General features: G+C 34.6%; 2 protein-coding genes across 4 annotated transcripts in view; one reads left to right on the top strand and one right to left on the bottom strand.

The window, feature by feature from the left end:
- The first annotated feature begins 743 nt into the window (after positions 1 to 743).
- Positions 744 to 13,965, top strand: LOC122568528 (lipase member H). The gene is made up of 7 exons (XM_043728362.1): positions 744 to 1,024; positions 2,532 to 2,643; positions 4,604 to 4,752; positions 5,608 to 5,862; positions 7,309 to 7,500; positions 8,447 to 8,615; positions 8,979 to 13,965. Exons 1-7 carry the CDS (start codon positions 967 to 969, stop codon positions 9,091 to 9,093), a joined length of 1,050 nt encoding a protein of 349 aa, XP_043584297.1. The 5' UTR covers positions 744 to 966; the 3' UTR covers positions 9,094 to 13,965.
- Positions 9,800 to 19,464, bottom strand: part of LOC122568522 (synaptotagmin 1) — a 35,438-nt gene continuing 25,773 nt past the window's right edge. For 2 of the 3 annotated variants that reach the window (XM_043728347.1, XM_043728345.1), the window contains exon 9: positions 9,800 to 18,740. In XM_043728347.1, coding sequence (XP_043584282.1) covers positions 18,546 to 18,740 — 195 coding nt within the window. In that variant the 3' untranslated portion in view covers positions 9,800 to 18,545. The remainder of the gene's footprint in view (positions 18,741 to 19,464) is intronic. The other variant, XM_043728346.1, reaches the window with a different exon arrangement.

Below are 19,464 nucleotides of genomic sequence, written 5' to 3'. Positions count from 1 at the left end.
GAGCACAAGAAACAACCTCATTTGAAGTGAAAGTTCAGTGTTAGACAAACATGATTCACCTGGTATGCTTAACTGCTATTTGCCGAATCGGAAATAAACAGGTATCTTCCGGCTGGATTTTGTTGATTCCATAAGGTAAGGCAATTAGTTTCAATAAACAAGCTTGATACGACTGTTCCAACTCTACCACCATCGATAAACACATTCACAAAATGGTTAATTAAGGTTGTTTACTTACGTCATCGTACATATGAATTTTGTTGGTGTCATAAGGTAGGAAACTTTAACCAAAAGGCTGGATGTGACTCCCCTAACTCTGCTACCATTCCCTGACCACTTCTGGTCATTCACAAAACAGTTAATTATTAAGTTAATTAATTGCATTACTATAATTGACTTATAATTAAATTATTAAGTTATAATTAATTAATAGGAACACAAGACTGTACCAGGGCTCAAAGATTTTGAGACGGAATTTCTTGGGAACCAGCGGAAATTTTTGGTCCAAAATTGAGGATTTATACTAAGCGAGTATAATGTGTAAGGGGATGGCACGCGAAATCTGTCCGCGAATAATGGCTTAATTGCACGCGAATGAACGAATCCACTGTAATTGGCCGTTGTATGTATATACTTTCCCGGAAATCGAGGCTCGCCACGAACATCCGTCGAAGATGCAACACCCTGGGCGGTACTAAATCTATCGAAGCATCAATATTCTACTTAACAACGTGCACATTTCGCGATGCACCGTGCATACGTGCACTGGCGTGCGTAAAATCGCAGAGAGAATTGAACGCGTGAAGCAGCTGGCGACTTTCTAAAGTCCCCCCTCGGGAATCCTCTGTATCCCTACGGTGACTTTGCATGTTGCAATCGGTCGAGAGAAGCGGCGGGAAGCACTTTTACTGATTTTTCACCACCGCGTGTCTGAATGTTATATCACAAACCACGCGAGCGCGGGAGATGGCGGTCAGTGTCTTGAGATATCTCATGTTCGTCCTCTTTGCTGCGCTGCAGTATCGTAAGTAGTTTGTCGACGCTCGATTATCGATTGCCGGTCCCTTTTTCACACTCAAAATCCGAGCCAAGAATCGAAGTTTCGCGCAAACCACGAGAAAATATAACAGTTGATTTAACTTGATCTTGGAACTTTGGAAGTTGCGAATTGGAAGTTGTAAGTTGTAAGTTGTCGCGTTGGTGTTCGAATGGTGTTGAAGGGACGACTTGTGACTTATCCGTCATCTGAGAGAAACTATATCCTGCTTTGATATTCAGTGCGCGATTTCTAAAGTGTAGTCGAGTAAAATTTGGTGGCATTAAGGAAATGGGGTCTGGTGTTGGCAGTGTTTTGGCGCAGTAATGGGTTTGTAGAGGTAGCTTCCGAATAGGACAGAGTAATTTTATGAAATAATTGAAAATTAGGGAAATATGTATGTTGCCAGTCACAGGTATTAAGATATTGTTTGATATTATTGATTTGTTATTGATTTGTTACGTCTCTTGAAGAATTGTAGCAAATTTAGAGTTCTTTCATTTTCATTTAGTGTTTTACATTTTATGACATAGGTGTACGATGTGATTTATAATAAAATAATTAGAAAAGCTATGAATCGCATTCAATTCGTATTATATATTAATATAAGGCAGTGCATATTGATGAATAATTAATTGATTTAATATTACGATTGTTAGACGACTTCTGACAGAAACAATTTTTGACAAAAATATTTGTTACCCAGAAAAATATCTTATTACATGTTTCATTGTAAAAAGTTCAAAGGGACGTGATGTTTAAACGTAATGTAAATAATTAGCAACATGGTTACGTATTAATATAGTACATTCTAAATTTCCACGTTAGAATGTTAAGTAAAAAGTGAAACGGTTTGTATGATGAAATTTGTGAACAATTAACAAACCAAATATAAATGACTAAAAAATAAAGAATCAAGTAACTCATATCGAATCTGCTCGTAAATTAAATCATCTTCCAAACAGAAATATTAAACATAGTGGCTACAAATTTATTGCTTCTATTTATAATAATACATCTAGAAAATTTTATTGATTTATCAGTAATGTCAAGAATCGTCAATAATCACTAAAGCTATCGTTATAAAAAATTCTGCAATACTCGATTATTTAGACGTTAACGAGTAGCTCAGAAATCAAAGGTCGTTTTTTACAACCTTAGAGAGAATCATGTCAATGCTATTTTACTTGTCATCGTTAATTGAATGCGTATCTACATTCTCATACTATTGCCGCAAGAATACATTTAACAAAAGAAGAACAACAAAAAATTAATAAGAGCGATACAGCGAAACAATCGACCTTTACCTGCTTCTCTAGTTTTTTAGAACGGTCGAATGGTTTTTTGTGCAAAAGCTATATTTATAAATGATTGATCTCGGACAATCGGCAGTTAACCAGCCGTAGAAAAATGATTTATGTGAAATCGGGATCGAGGAAATTAAATAGGTATAATCGGTATGCAGATCGGTAATATACGTCGATTTCGTTCTTAGATTATGTGAGTGCGGAGACAAAAACGTTCAAGGATCTGTTTAACAGTACATCCTGTGCGAAACCACCCTTTGAATGCCCACATCCACAGATAGAATTTTATTTGTACACAAGGTAAGGTTGTTTTAAATTAATTTAATTAAATTATGTAAACGAAAATGACGAGAAATTATTTCACTCTAACTTATATATATATAATATTAATAAATTATATAAATTGAGTTATATACACACAATTATATATACACATCAATTATATATGTACATTATTTGAATTTCCTTCTGTGTAGTATACTTTATTGTTCATCATATTTTATATATTTTCTGATTTAGTAATGAGAAGTTTCGCGAACATTCAGTTTCTTGTGAATTTGTCAAGCTTACTAAATAATTATAAGGAAAACATGAAAAGGTGCATCTTATAAAAAGTACTTTGAGATGATTATGTGAAAAACTGTAAAGGAAGAATAGTTGTTTTAAATGAAATAATTAGAGATATGTTAAATAAATTATTTCCTATTTGAAGCGTTATTATAAACCTTATTATAATAAACGACTCAAATATGTTTTTATTTAGCAAGCGTCTTCTTACATAAACTAATACTTTACTTTAAATATCCCTACAATTAGCGATATAAGAAATGTTACTTCTTTTAATTCGTTAAAATAAATCATTCATCAAACTGTCAATGTACCAAACGATCTATTAAAATTATTTGTTAAAAATAACGCTTCTCTGTAACATCCTATATAACTATGGTCATACCATATGATTTGTCTTGGCTATGCGAATAATAAGCTGAGCGCTTCAGGAAACCCTAGATGAAGAAATTGTAACTTTCTATCATCGTCGGTTTTATTTTGTATCCCGTTTTCCGCTACCGTCTCGGAATTCGATCTCGCTTCAACGAGATGACGAAAAAATTACGCTTTGCGACACTAGCCGTTCTAACTTTCGGTGAAATTTCCCATTTACTTTTGCGTCAGCTGAACGCTCCGCGGTTCCTCAGCTTACTTTCGTTCGACGTTCGAGAATGTTCACCTCGAACCTGAATGTTGGCCGTAAGGAAGAACGTGGACATACGACTCTCGATTTCAAGATCACGATCAGTCCGTCTCGCGCTGAAAGTGTGGCCTCGTTTCAAAGTTCACCTTTCTCCGGTAACTAACAGTGTCTTGGCACGTTCTAAGTGCTTTTACTCATTCACATTTTCCTCTTTTGTCGCGCCGATTAGATTGTTCTTTTCTGTACCACGCTATCTTGTTTAAAAGCGAAAATCGAATACTTATGTCGATTCGTTACGGCGCATATTTTAAAAATTAAGATTATTCACTTTCCTTCGTATTGGTTTCTAAACGCGGTATTAGATTTGCTTCGTTTCTAGAAACGATATTTATTAAGAATTTGAGAGATTGTAGTATCAGATTGTACATTTTTCTACATTTATGAGAAATTTGAAGATGCAAACATAGACAGAATGAGCATAAAATGCTAAGATATAGAAAATATCTGAAGTATACCACTCGTTATAATACTTAGGCATTTCCTCGGTTATGTCGGAAGAATATGAAGAATATGTGCATAAATGTCCGTAATGTAATTATCATGAAGGAATAACTAACGCGTTCATAAAGACGTGTCTAGTAATATACGAATATTATTAAAGTCAAAGGAATAGGATTCGATAAAAGAAATATCGTAATGCGAGTGAAACTCCATTCGAGATTCTAAGGTCATTGACATTCGCTTCGCAGATTCATATATAATGTAACATACGACTATTTGATATTTATTTAATACTTGATATTTGATAAAACTTAACAAGTAGTTATTTAAAAAAAATATCTATATATTTAGTATATGTTTAATTACTAAGAATACTGCAATAATAAACATATTATAATTATGTTAAAGTCTAAGATATTATACTCTATTACATTTAGCGTTGATATATCACTTTACTTTAGAAACTGACTTTTCCCTTGTGTTATTCATTGCGCACGCATTTCTTTACTTTCTTAGGAAGATCGTTGAGTAGGTGAATGTAACTTTCTTGGGACTGCCATTTTTCAGAGAAACACAAAAGAAGCCTCTACGCATTAACGTACGAAGGTTCGAGTCACTTCACTACTCCAAATTCAATAAGTCACATCCCACGAAAATCATTATCCACGGTTTTGGTGGGGGGAGGAATTTAATACCCAGCCCGGATCTTCGAAAAGGTAACGTTTGTAGAACATTACAACTTAGTTCAGTTTATTATTTCGTGTCATTTTTAACGTAGTTCAATTTTACTAAATCTGTTTTTTAGAGGAATTTAAGAATCGTACGGCTATGTTTTGATAGTAACGCAATTACATTTTTGCTGTCTAAAAATTTTATACAATTTCCTTACATTTTAGAATAATAACGTAATAAATAACGATTTATTGAATATGTATTTTACACGAAAGTGACCAATTTCGGTGATGAGAGTTTCTGCGAGAGAGTGTGAAAGTTTTTATTGCATTTCTCGACTGTTCGAAAAGTTGTAAAATTTTACTTGGTACGAGAAAAATAGCGACTCACGTCATATGTCAGTAACTTTCATACTATGATCGATCCACTATTTAAAACATCCTAAACGTTGCAATTAGTTTTGTCTAACTCTTCTGTGATGATAAAAAAAGAAATTTAATGGAAAATTAGCTTTCTTATGAAGTATCATTCGATTCATTCGATATTCTAAAAGTAATAATTTATGTTTGATAATAACTTACAATCATAAACGAGAGCAAAAAGTATGGCAAATTTTGCTTCTCAGTGATCTTAAACCAGTAACTGAATCCAGAAAAATTATAAGTTATATCGCTTCGAATAGACGTATATGTATATCTATATAACATAAAAAAAAATAACGACATTTATACGATAATGGGAAATAAAAATTTTTCAGCAACTGTATATCGTTTCAAAGAAATAAAAACCAATCGCCTGTTAGCTCGCAGTTTTTGGTCGATGAAGATTAAAAGATTCGAACAAATAGCGTGGGCTATGCAGTGCGCGATGGTCTCGATGTATGAAACTTTCGATTTCAGCGTATTTCACGCGAGGCGATTACAATATTATAATCGTCGATTACGGTTCGTTGGTGCGCGAGCCTTGTCTGTCGCAAATACAATGGGGTCCAGATTTCTGTTCACGATGTATTGCTCAATTGGTAAGGTACTTGAGGGATCATCCTCGTGGAACGAGGGTGGAGAATATACACGTGCTCGGATACAGCGTGGGCGCGCATATAGCTGGCCTGATTGCGAATTATTTGCCCGATGACAAGCTTGGAAGGATTACAGGTAATGTGTGTAATTCTATTATTTAATCGCGTCTCTTCTCTCATTAACGATCAGATCAGATTAACGAAATTCTGTTAAAACCTTAATACAGTGACGTATGCTAAGGCAAACTCTAACACAAATTTGATCCTATACATATATCGTAGATTTTTATTTCCCATAGCACCAGTTTGTTCTGGCATAAATTATATATTGCAAGATATATATTTTTGGAGATGATTCAATCCAGGCATAGAGTTTGGTGTTAAACCTACCACTCGATTTAAATAGGAAAAATTGAATGGAACGTGAAAGATATAAGTGAATTTATTTAATCTTTTCATATTGTATCCATATCTAAATTAATTAGCTTCTCCATTGTGTTTTGCTAGGTCAGGACTAAAATTATGTAAAAAAGTAATACAGATAAATTTGAATGAATTTTTAACAAATAAATCTTAAACGATATAAATACACGGATGCAGTATGTAACTTCTAATTTAATTTAATTTATATGTACTTACACGAATCTTCTTCATTGTCTAGCACGTTGGCTGCCACGACACCCGTATTCGGGTGTCAGCAAAGTTTCTAGTCAGGCCACGAAACCCATATTCGGGTGTCGCTTATTTGACTACTTGCGAAGGATCGTCGTAGGTATTTGAAAAGATATTCCATAATAATAAAACTGTTGAATTGTTATAAAAGTAATACGAAAATGGTTTGTTATAAAAGTAATACGAAAATGGTTTATTACAAAAATTATTTAACATGTAAAACTTTAAAGCATCCTATACATAGCTGAGGTTGGTCGGGTCAATTTGGTCAATAAGTTGTTTTCTTCAAATTCATTTGTGCCTTTGTTCGGCTCATTCGACGCCTTTTATTTGCATAACATAGTTTGCATGCGCGTTTAATGCTTCTTCCGGAATCATAAGCCTCGTAAAAGCTTTCTTTTTCACTGCTATCTGACTTAATAAGAAATAAGTTTTCAATCTCGGCCAAGATTCAAACTGATTTTGTAGAAAGTGGAGAAATGAGAAACAAATGCGAAGGAATGGAAACAAAAGAAACGAGAGGTAAGACCACCAGATGAGCGACTCGCATTATGAAAATATCGATGGGAGCACCGAGCAGAGAACGCTTGGTACTGCTGCACGCGTTGCCTGACGGAGATTTTTTTGAAAACAGGCGTGGCATTCAACGTGCTAGATATTTAGAATCACAGCTTATGAATATCCTTCTGTCTTTTTTCACATCCCCTTGTTTTTTAAACACCCCCTACATCCATGGATATCCCATAAACTAATCTTAATCTGGATTAATCGACATTTTTCTCTCTCCTTAAGTAGCTAAATTATTTACGACGACCTTCCAAAAACGGTAAGGTAGGTTGGCCCACCATGAAGATGAAAAATCGCTCTCTAACGCGAATGAATTTCCATGTTGGTTCTTTTTCTCGATTAGGACTCGATCCAACGATATTTTTCTACATGAATGGGAACCGGTCGATGGATTTAGACGAAACGGACGCGCATTTCGTCGATGTGATCCACACTGGTGCCGGGATTTTGGGTCAATGGGGACCGACCGGGCACGCAGATTTCTATGTGAACGGAGGTTCCAGCCAGCCCGGATGCGCGACAACTTCCTTGCTCCGTAAGTAATATGACCCATTTTCACTTATCTCCACGAGCAAGAGAGATTCAGACCTTTTGAGAATTGCGTGTATTGTGTTAGCTGTTGGCTGTTATTTGTTAAATAGCAAAGTGATCGGTTGCGTGTTGTTTATGAAGCATTCAAAGAGGCATTAAAGAAAGTAAATTGAGGAGAAACGATCGTGTTGGCGTTAAACCAGAAACGAATGACAGCTTCGTCTAGTTTCAGTTCCCTTGAAAGTATATAATTTGACTTTTTATAAAACGAGCTGTTATTACGAACTTTCTTAATGGAAGGAATTTTGTTGAACGTTGTGACAGTCGTGGAAGATATTAGAAATTAAAAGAATATTAACATTTTGTTTCTTTAGTCTGTTTAGTCAGGAATTAAATTGAATTGTCCAACAATTGCTACATTTATCCGTATTAGATATTTTCGAAATTTCTATTTTTATTGAAATTTAGATTGCTCTATTTGTGTAAAAGGAACAATAATTCTCTCCCCAACGTTCGCTGATGGTTAGAAGAAAGCGTGTTAGTTAAATAGAAATTGAAGTTTTGACAAACAGTGAATTTCGAAGTATTCTTTTTAAAGGCACGAACCTTTTAGAACATAGAAATACGTATAGTTAAAAGAACCTATATCTTGTACATTTTATAATTTAAAGTTTTATTTATAAAGAAGTTCCATGAAACTGTAAGTATGGTAATTCGTTTCTCTTATCGTTAGTTTATACTCTTTTCTTTGTCTCGAAATTTTAATTTTAAATTGAGTTTCATTAAATGCTATGGATTGGAATACGCAATGAAGAAGGAGATCATTATCCTTTGAACTCGTGAAAATATGTAATTATGACTCTCCATAGAATGACCTTATCATTAGAGAAAACGTTCTACGGGACGAATGGTCGACTGTGAATGAAATCAGTGAAATGTTTCGTCCGCAGAGACGTTGTCGTGCGACCACACAAAAGTGACGCCTTATTACATAGAATCAATCACGACGAAAGTAGGATTCTGGGCAGCGCCGTGTGGAAATCTCTTTTCCTACCTGATCGGCTGGTGCAATCCCAAACTCGAAGAGCACATACTCATGGGAGAAGACGCCCCACATACGTGAGTATCTTTAATTCTTCCAACTTACTGAATGAAACAACTAAAACAAAAATGATTAATTTTCAAAGAGTTATAGAAATTGTACCTATAACTGCACTTTTGCAAAATTGCCAATAGCTTATTAATAATACGATAATAATAGTAATTCATAACATGTAAAATTGCAAGAACTGTTTGCACAACAGAAGATTACAGCCCGCAATTTCTACAAAATTATTGAATAAATGGCCATAGGTTTTTAAAATATTTTTGAAGGATGTACGATAAATATAAATATCCAAGAAAGAATAGAACAATTCCAAGGAAGATTAAAGAAAGTGGAAAAAAAACTGAAAAAAAGAACGTTTATCTGAAATGTTACAGAGCACGAGGCATCTACTATCTTTCAACAAACGCACACAAACCATACGCCCGCGGCCTTCCCGTAAAAAGCCAACGAACGACAAATCGGAAACGATCGTCCTCCCGCCAGTACTAAGCTTACTGAAGCAGTTAATCAACATAATTATAGAATAATTATAGAATAATTATAGTATACGCGGTTATTAGTTGTATGTACTGTATGCTGTGTTATGTTTGCCTCTGTTGTTTCTTTGTATATTTTTTAATTAGTTTTTACGTAATAAACTATTTTGCTACGTAACCTACCATCAACCGCCGCATACCATTGCTAGTTTGCCGATTAATGTATTTATTCCACTGAATTCTATTGTTATGGTGTTCTAAGAACTGTCGCTTTTTCCGATTCTGTCAATTTTATGGAATCGTCCGGCGTTTAGTGATTGTACGATCCTCGGTTTTCGTTATTATAATATACGTAATTATAATATACGTAAATCTATTCTTTATCGTCACCGCTCATCGTTTTTCTATCTGTGATGAATATGAATGTAAATTATAATTAGAAATAGACAAATTATTATATTAGCGAAATAGACGAATCGAGAGCGAAGCTATCCTTTCGAATGATATTGGTGTCTAATCAGGATAAAATAAATCTTAAACTTAAAACGGAAGGAAAAAATAGTCTTGAAATGAGTTATTGAAAACAAAAATTGCTATATTTTCTTAACATATAGGTGTATGATTTTGTAAGTATAGTGGTCCCTACGCGAAACCTATGAAAATACGTGTAGTATATCGAAATGATGTTCGGGAAAAAGAGAACGATCGATCATTACGAATTTTATGTTAACAACAATATTTATTACATAATAATTACGATATATATATATTTATATATATATATAATAATAATAATAACGTCTATGGATTTACAGTACACTGTCGCGCTAAACCTTAATTATGTATAATATGCAATGGAATGATTACAAGTTGTTAATACATCCACGTTTCAAGCTTTCGAGGCATTCAGGGCTTCGTTTGCTTTTTTCAGATTGGCTCGAATGCGGTGTAAAGGGAACCGTGTCCCTTCGTTTGCTTCACATTTCGCTCTTCCTCGCTCTCTTTCTCTCCCGCTCTCTCTCTCTCACTCTCGTTCTCTCGGCGCGGCCGATGCTCGGGTTTGATCGAGAGTAAAAGATCGATCACGATCTATTGTCGATATTTAATTCGTTCTCACGGGCATCGTCCCAAAACGTAGGACTTTAAATTTCATGTATATATATATATTTTTTATATATAGATCTTTATCTGTATAGATCATAGAGTTAAGAATAAATTCTCTACACCTCTTACAGTGGACAACGTAGGATCTACGATAAAAAATGGACAGTTTCGGTTGTTCGATGGGTATATGACAAAACAGAAATCAATTTCTAGCGCGGAGTCTTTTTCTTCCGGGAGCCAGAACGATGCTTCAACAACTTCAACGAGCTGTGCGTTTCACATTTTCTTAATATTTTTGTTGCTTTCTATCCTCTTATTTTATTTTTTATATTTATTATTTATTTATTTATTTTTGGTTTCCTGCATTAGTACTAGTAGCTATCTTTAGCGTTAGTGTATTTAGTATCAGTATGTTCGTTTTATCGTTGTCGATTGATTTGGTACGTTCCATTATTGTTTTCATTGAAGTTATTTCTTGTTTAGTTTATTTTCATTTGGACCCTTTCGCGACGGTAACGTCTATGTAAGAATTTTTGTCATCCATTTCGGGTTCCGTGTAAATTGTCAAGGAGTAATTCATACGCGTTATAAATACAATTTTATTGTATAGCATGATTCATTTACAAGGCGCGAAGCAATTCAACTGAGATTCGAAGTTCAAGTCTTTGGAAAGCGATAATTTTTGCGCCGTTTGTACACTCTTTATGTCCTTCTCTCCTTGTTTCGGGATATCTCTTTCACTCGAATGTGAATATTATGTTACACGAGAAACTTCGAATCCTGCGACAATACATAGTTTAATGAATTATTCTTCGTTGACGTCGATCGATATTGTTGAATGGAAAACATTACGACTATATAGAAAGTAATTTTTTCTTACTACCACTAAAATGTAATTCTCTATCTACTGACTATGTTTCTGAAAACCGTCCCAAAAGGGTTTAAGGAAACTCATATCATTGTTACTAAAGGAATCTACTTTTTTTTTGTTCTTTTTTCTTTTTTGTTTTTGTTTTTTTTTTTTGGTTTTAGTGACGAATCACGGTGAAGGGAAAAGTTTGAAAACTGAGCAATTCATGCATTATCCAAAGAAGAATTTAAGAACATTTAAGGAGTCTTTTTTTAATTCTACGTGTTAATTACATTCTGCTGTGGCATCGTTCTACTCGCGAAGAAATAAATATAAAAGACGAAAGTAAAAGGTAAATCAGTATTGTACTATCAGACTAAATTAAGGCTTTACAAAGATTCATTGTATTTTTTTGTTTCTTCTCTCTCTTTATTTACATCATTTTTTCTTTCGTGCGCTACGTGCCATTTGGACCGACGTACACATCTATTTACGTCTCTTGGACAATCCTTATACTGCTAACATGACAATCGGTACGTTTGTTGATCGGACCCGCCATTGCGCGGGAAATTCGAAGGATTTGAAGAGCACATCGCCTTATATTCTTAAAGCTGCTCGGAAATGACCATGCTCGAAAGACTGGCGCGTTTTTGTATTGTTCAAGAACTTTCGATTGATCGTCTTTTATGAATAATACGAAGAAAATGAGCGGTCTTCGATTATACGTGATTTCGATAAATCGCGAGTGCTACACTGATGATAGTTGATGGTTGCTAGTATGTCTTTATCCTTGAGATAAAACTTATCATCGCGATACAGGTACTTAAGAGCTAGAAGAAATGTGAAAGAAAAAAACACAGATGAGTAGATTTATTTGTAACAAATAGCGCAGAAAGATCGAAGGTAGAAATAAGATACTTGAGAAATAATTAGTAGGGAACTCAACAATTACTTGGAGCTTTTAAATGTACCGTTTTATGATTACTACGTAATGTAGTTATACATTTGGTAAAAAAGCACAGGCATCGAGGTCTTAGGCACATGTATTGTTTGCTCGCGTATCACTGTAGATCCATTTCCGCCAAATGCTTTCGAGCGTGCTCCAATCGCTAAGCACAGTGTTGAATTTTCTAAAATTATATATATTCTTCAGAAAAAAGGTTCTTTGACGATGTAATCAATATAAATTGATCAATCTTTTCAGAGTAAAATATCATTATCATATTTCTACCCACTTTTTGTCCTTAATAGAAAGCTATCAATTGAAGTAAAACTCTTTAAAAAGAGACACTTAACGTACAAGATATTAAATACGTAAACAGTATTGTTCTTTCGTAGGAAAAACGAATAAAATGTCAATGTACGCTTCTGAAGTATAGCGTAGAAAGAACAATTGAATTAAATAGAAACTTCATGAATTAACCATACCTGTTGTTTTCTAAGTACTCTTTAAACTAAGGAATTAATATTAATCAAAGAATTAGCATAACGTAAAATAGAATTCCTTCGATTGTTACTTTCAACACTGTTCGGTTCATTAAACTCGTCGCCAACGTACACTATCACGAGCCAGCTCAGACCAATTGCCACTTCTCATCGATTCGAATGTTTTCCGTCGTATTTTTCTATATCGTCGTGTGTTCACTCGATCTACTCAACTAAATCACTACGCGTTGCGTGTTATTCTTCTTTAAATTAATTATTATTAGTATCAATAGTAATATTATTTTTACTTGTCGCATCACGACCACGATCGACACGTTCATTTCAGTAATTACTCATAATCTATTATGTTAATGATTATTTATCGATAATCGTGCCAATCGATAGTTCCACTTTTTTACCTATTATATTACCGATATATTCCTGCCTCGTTCGATGATTAGTTTCCCCTATTGTGTTTCCATGTTTTCTTCATTGTATTTATATAGCATATCGCTTTTTTACGTCACGTCGAGAACGACGACATCGATCGATTGTCATACATCAGTGGCGGTACACACGGAAATCATTTCGAAAGCAATGAAAGGCACTATTTAGACGTTACGTGGACACTGGTAGTGGCGCCGATAATAGTCATAAAACGGTACGGTATTTCCGCCTCGGAAGATAATTACAGCAAGTTTGCTTTGTCGCTCGCGTGCACGTTATTGCGGATTTTGTCATTCGTAGGTTTCCACGTGATTACGATACGCTGACCCGAACTGTACTCGATTCAATAATAGCCGTAACATTTCCAGCCAATTTCACTCTACACTTGTCATCAATGCTTTCTGTTCGAACTTACTCAGGATTATCACTATTTCATTGAATTATCGATTAGTCGGCTAAGTATGAATAAGATTCAGTTCAACACAGGGTTGGTCCTCCTGGACGTGTTCTCTAATGCAATTGCAACCTCGATGATGAGTTTGATCGGATGAAGTAGATGAACGTTTATTAAAAAGAGGAGGTAGCTTCACGTAAAAAATGGCGAGTCTGCGTAAAAGTATTCAAAATCCCATTGTTAGTCACGTTCTCTGATTTTTGCTACCATTCCTTACATCGTACACTGATCGGTTGGATATGTAAATAAAAAGATATCGATAACTTCGAAGAAGTGAGTTAAAAAGTAACGTTGTATTTCAATGTTATTTTCGTTATATAGAACTTATAATTTCAACATTCGTCTCAACTGTCCGCGTTATTATTCCGTCGAGACTTTTCGATCTGACGTTTTGTAATGTAAAAGCTAGACGAAACAAACCGATAGGATATACCTTGAGAAAAAGAACGGACAACATTCGTTCCTTGTACATACAAGCGCTCGTCGTAGCTTCTCGATCGATGCCGGGTGCTCGCGGCGCTTATCTCTCTCTTTTTTCTTTCTTTCTTTTTTTTTTTACAGTAAATTCTCCTTAATTTCCTCATTAAAGTTCTTCCATTTTTTAAGTACAATGCTGCATTAATAACATGACTCGAACATGCTATCGATATAATCTTTTATGATAATTGGTCCTGAACAAATGATAGAACCAAGCTTTGGTTAAGTGTTTAGTGATCATGTGTGTCAAGCGCTGTTCGCGCGCGATAAGAATGCCGGATCCTGATTTCGATCTCAGAGAAAGACTTCGACTTCAGGATCCAGAAGATTGGTATGATATAATCTAAGAATCTGCGCTCTCTACGTTACGACTACACTTACACACCTCTATTCTACACTTCCTATGTTATTTCCAATGATCGATTTTATGTATATTTAACGACTGCCTTTTTTTCCTACGCCGATGCACGTATGAATTGACGCGTACTACTTTGCCGACTGAAACGCTGTATTAGTGGTGCCATGAACTATCGAACTATCTGTAGATAATCAAAATCGCTATTACAGTCGCGATTCCATAAACTATCGATGGAATACTCTTGCAATTTATATATTTTCCCAGCGTTTCACGGATACCATCTATACGACGATTGTATGTGAGCTCGACACGTTTTTGTCGCTTAAAAAAATTATAACGAGTATGCAAATAAGAGCAGCTCAAAACAATGTTTGATATACGTACGTTCGACACATTGGATAGTAAATGCAGCTTTTAACCCAAATACAAGTTTTATGCCAACGTATAATACATTTATCGAACATTGATCAACTTTGTCGGCAAAGGTGTACGTATTATGCGTCGTTATTTCGAATGGCTTAATGTACTTTGCTGTCTGGACTAGATATTCTGATCGGTGATCGTATTCTGGCATCGAGTCTTTCAACGACCCCTTTAAAGGGCCCAGAGATAGAAATGAATTATACACACGAAACGGTGATGTTATGTTTGTTTCGTTTCTCTTTGTATGAAGTTAATGTTATACTAAAATTACGTCAGTATAATAAACGTTACATTCAACCGAAATTAATTGTCAGAAATGAATCAACGACTAAAGTTATTAAGTTTTTCTCCGCAAGTAGTACATGCGATAAACAAACACGGGTTTCGAAGTGGATCTATCCTTAATGCGAATTTATGCATATGCGTCTCTAATTAAAGGTTTCTATTCGTTCTCTTTTTATCTTGCAACGTACAGAGGATTAACCGAATCAAGAGAAGTATGTTTATTCGTGAATTCGATTCACAGATATTTACCGTATTTGGTAAGCTCGTGTTGCTCGAAATGTAATGTGATTAAGTATTTGAATGCCGAGAGCGGAATATTTTCACGTTAAATTCCAAGCAACACCAACTCGATTCTTAATATTATTAGGTGTCATCGGTAACAATCGATAATTCGTTTGGGTTTTTCGTATTATAGTTTGTATGATATAACTGATACATAGCAGGTAGATATATCACTGGAATAGCATGTAAGATTTTGGAAACATACGGAGGAAAATCCGTGTCTTGTTTCGAGATTTTTACCTTGATATCCATCTTTTTTCGTTTCTTTTTATACACGTTTCGTATTCGAACTCGGACAGGCGTAATGTACGCAGGATTTCGTAACAATCATGTGAATCATAACCTTTACGAAATCTTCGAATACACCTGACATTCTTTTTCTCACGATACATTATCTTCTTTCTTTTTTATATATGTACGTATAGTTAACGTTATTACTAATGTCGTTATTAGTAATGATATCGTTACATGATTAATACGGCTCGATTTGCGTGCAAATATCTTTTTGTTTTACTTGTTGTCATTAGGCGAATCGTAGAGTACACTGTACTACGTTGAACGGACACGAAATAAAGAAACATCGAATCGTATTGAGAATCAAATGACGTCTAGTTTCTATCATGAGAATATAAGCCGAATGGACTTATATATGATTATCAAATATTAGTGTCTTTGAAATGTTCATGGCGTGATATTTACAAAGTTTTCTATGCATCTTCGGCGATGAGTAGTGGGGGGGAAGGACAACTCGAAAAAGCGTTAAGGCCCGTTTACATTTGGGTATCTTTTTTTTTTATCATTCACTATAAGTCACAAACTATATGTAGATAGCTGTCGATTTAGACTGACGGAAATAGTTATCGTTTTCATCGAGGAAAGTTTCTCTCGTGTGGGCTTTTAACAACGTGTTCTTTCTTCGTTAGTTCTCACACGCAAAAAAATGCTACGTTTATTGTATCTATCAACCCGTTTTCTTTCTTTTCATTCAGTCAAATTCGAAGCTTTAAGGTCAACGACGCAATAAAATATATGAATTTCCTTTTTTTTTATAGCAGTCAAACTCAGTTAATACTGTATAAAGTTAGTTTTCTAACAATTGATTTTATCTTTTCTCGAAGGATACATATAGTATATAATATATATATATATATAAATATATATATATTTATAATAATAATAATAATGATAATAATAATAATGCTTTGTTAAATCTCGGGACGTCCTCGTAATTATTTCGTTAATTTTGGTTTGAAACGTATGTATCATGGATATACGTGTTTTTCTCTTCGAACCGTGTTTCCTTTTTTATTTTCTTTTTTCCCAATTTCCAAGATACATAGAGAATCACCGTGAACTCGTCACTACTCTGTTTTGTTTAGCTTCCTTCCAGCTTCTTATGTTTATTATCCGAGAAATAGTTTAACGGAACGATAACGTAAGTTATACAATCGGTAGGCCCGTTACATATCGAAAAACAATAACAGTATCTGCATATATAACACGTGGTAAATGTATATATAATATGTATATATACCAATATGTTTACAGTTTCACGTACACGCGTATGTATACTCGGGATGAACATCTGGAATCCAGGGGAAATCGAGCGTATACGGAACGAGACATGCCATTTATTTCGCGTTATGCTCGATTTCATTGGCAATTGCGCAGATTCAATTTCAAGAACTCAACGATCGAAACGTTCCTTAATTTTGCCCCAATTCACTCGCAAACGAATCGCCATTCGCAACCATCGACTATAACAGGTTTGTCCATAAAGTAAGGAAATTACGAAACGATACTAGTAAGAGTATATTATAATCGAAGGATGCTGTTGTAACAAGAACTACTGCGGCACATCGCTGCGAGTGAGACCGTGTTTAAGCATGTACATTTCGTTTCTCTTATTGGAAGAAGTTTTTGAATTTCCCGCCGATCTGCCGATTCGCTTCGATCGGATGAGTTCCCTGTACAGATAACGCATAATCTAAGATCGTTATTTTACGAAGCTATCGCGATCGAAAGCATTGTATTTTTTGCATGAAACTAATTCGATCGTAGTCTCCATGGTTAGTTAGTTACGTGGTCCATGCGAAAGTGAAACGACTGTTAATTAAATATAGGGAATAAAGATATAAAAGGTCGTGTTACTCGTATGAAACAAATAATGCAACGACGGTCAAACGATAATGAAATTATCTTATTTCGCAACTGTTACGCGTATCGATTATAATGCAATTGTAACTGTAATCGTACGAATCTTTTACACGAACATGTATTATCGATCGGTAAATACAAAGCATCGCCAACATTTTCCTTAAATAAAATTGTACTGCTATTATAACTCGCGCAATTCAAGATACAATTTACACCGTATACACATTATACGTCTATATATATCTCCGCGTATACTATATACATAGAATATATAGCATACATTTATATGTTTATATATATAAATATATAATATCTAATAAGATTAACAGCATTTAATATCTTATATAAACATCTTATGAAATGTTGCCATCAATTAAAAATGATGAGAAAGGAAACATATTCTGCAGACTATCGATCGGAATTCGTATATGGAAGTCAGGACATCTTCTGCAAAAAGTATTCAATGCTTCGTCTCGAGATACCTCGAAGATGAGGCGTTTGGAGATCGTTCAATTGTTACATCTACAGAAAAAGGTAATGGTAGATAATACGTATATACAAGACGCTACACTCCATGAGAACATATTATTATTTAATACTAAAACCTTTCTTAGTGGTATTTTATTGTTGTTTAGTTTTAATAATAGATCGTTAATATCTACTAAAGTATATTTCCTTTGTTTCTTGTAATTTCTTTTTCTCTTTCTCTTCGTATTTTACTCGCTCACACTCTCTCCCACCCTTTCGCTCTGTCTTTCTCTCACATCTATATATTTCACTTTTATCCTCGTGCACGGATTATTTTTTTCTTCGAATAAAGTCGATCGATTACATCGGGGAGATGGTCGCATCCCCGCTGCTTTTCCTTCAATTTCCTTTCCCTCCGCACCTCTTTCATTTCTTTCTCTTTCTAGCTTTTCCTTTCTTCCTTTTGTTCAGAAAAAATCCTGCATTCTCGTTACAGTACAACATCCACGGATATCGTTGGAAAGTACGTATACATATATATGTATATGTATGTATATGCGTTTTGTTTTACATATACATATGTGCATATATATGTATAGAGTTTATCAGGTGGGGGCGAAAGCAAAAACGGAATGGAACGAAACGAAACAAGATAATGCTTCTGTACATTTGTCGCATTTGCTTAGAACCATTTGGTGTGCATTACCTTTATGCTGGACATCTCTCAACGATCTCTTAGTCCTTCTTGTCTCCATCTTCGGGGTCCTTAAGCGTGTGCCATTGAGCGATAGGACGTCTCGGGGATGCCAACATGTCGGACCAGTGTCTCAATTCTGTTCCGCTCGCGTTGTACCCCAAGACGACCTTCCCAATGGGTTCTGAGGTGCCGATACGATCGTAGTCGACTACCGTGACAACCAATTGCACTTTCTAAACGTGAAATCACGCATTAGTGCATTGCCTTCCCACAGTGGATGTTTTTTCTTTCTCTCGCCATAACTTCCGAATCATAACGTAAAAACATGGCAAGAAGCCATAAATTCCATTAGAAATGGAAATATCGGTCAATGGTAAATGGAATATTTATATGAAAAATACGAAAATATATATATGTATATATATATGTACATTTGATAAAGATATAGAGAAAGGAATTTATGGTTGTTTAGAAAACTACAAAAATAGAAATTTAAAAAAATAGTTTATATCATTATTTAGGATGCAGAGTTTTTAATAATAAATATAGAAAAATATGCGCGTATGCAAGTGATAAGCAGAGCTTGTTTAATAGAACTTACATTGTTTAGTTTAGAGGTGTTCATTCTTTAGACACGTCTTACCTTCGATTCGAGGAACATGCAAAGCTTCTAAGCGACATTTTTAAGCTCGTATGAAAAAATGTAGCAACTCTTTACACGATATAAACGTAGCAGAGCATATATTGTATATTATAAAACGCTTTTTACGATTCGGAAGTATGGTATTTTGAAAATTGTAGAAAATCAGTCCCTTCATAAAGCACCTTTGGCCCTATTTTAAATAAACAGTGAAATATAGAAAAATCAAGAAGATAACATTTTAGTCCTTCTCTTTTTTCAAAAATAGAAGTTAGAAAGAGCTTTCTTGTTTATTTATAACAAAATTATTTACGCAA

The sequence above is a fragment of the Bombus pyrosoma genome, linkage group LG6 (genome assembly GCF_014825855.1).
Source record: "Bombus pyrosoma isolate SC7728 linkage group LG6, ASM1482585v1, whole genome shotgun sequence".
Taxonomy (NCBI): Eukaryota; Metazoa; Arthropoda; class Insecta; order Hymenoptera; family Apidae; genus Bombus; species Bombus pyrosoma.
The sequence above is the reverse complement of the archived record's forward strand: the minus strand, read 5'-3'. Positions and strand labels throughout refer to the sequence as shown.

Excerpts from the sequence above, each read along its gene's own strand:
- LOC122568528 (XM_043728362.1), top strand. The coding sequence starts at position 967 with ATGGCGGTCAGTGTCTTGAGATATCTCATGTTCGTCCTCTTTGCTGCG. Across the intron at positions 2,644-4,603 it reads GAATTTTATTTGTACACAAG|AGAAACACAAAAGAAGCCTC; the intron begins GTAAGGTTGTTT and ends GCCATTTTTCAG. Across the intron at positions 8,616-8,978 it reads GGAGAAGACGCCCCACATAC|AGCACGAGGCATCTACTATC; the intron begins GTGAGTATCTTT and ends GAAATGTTACAG.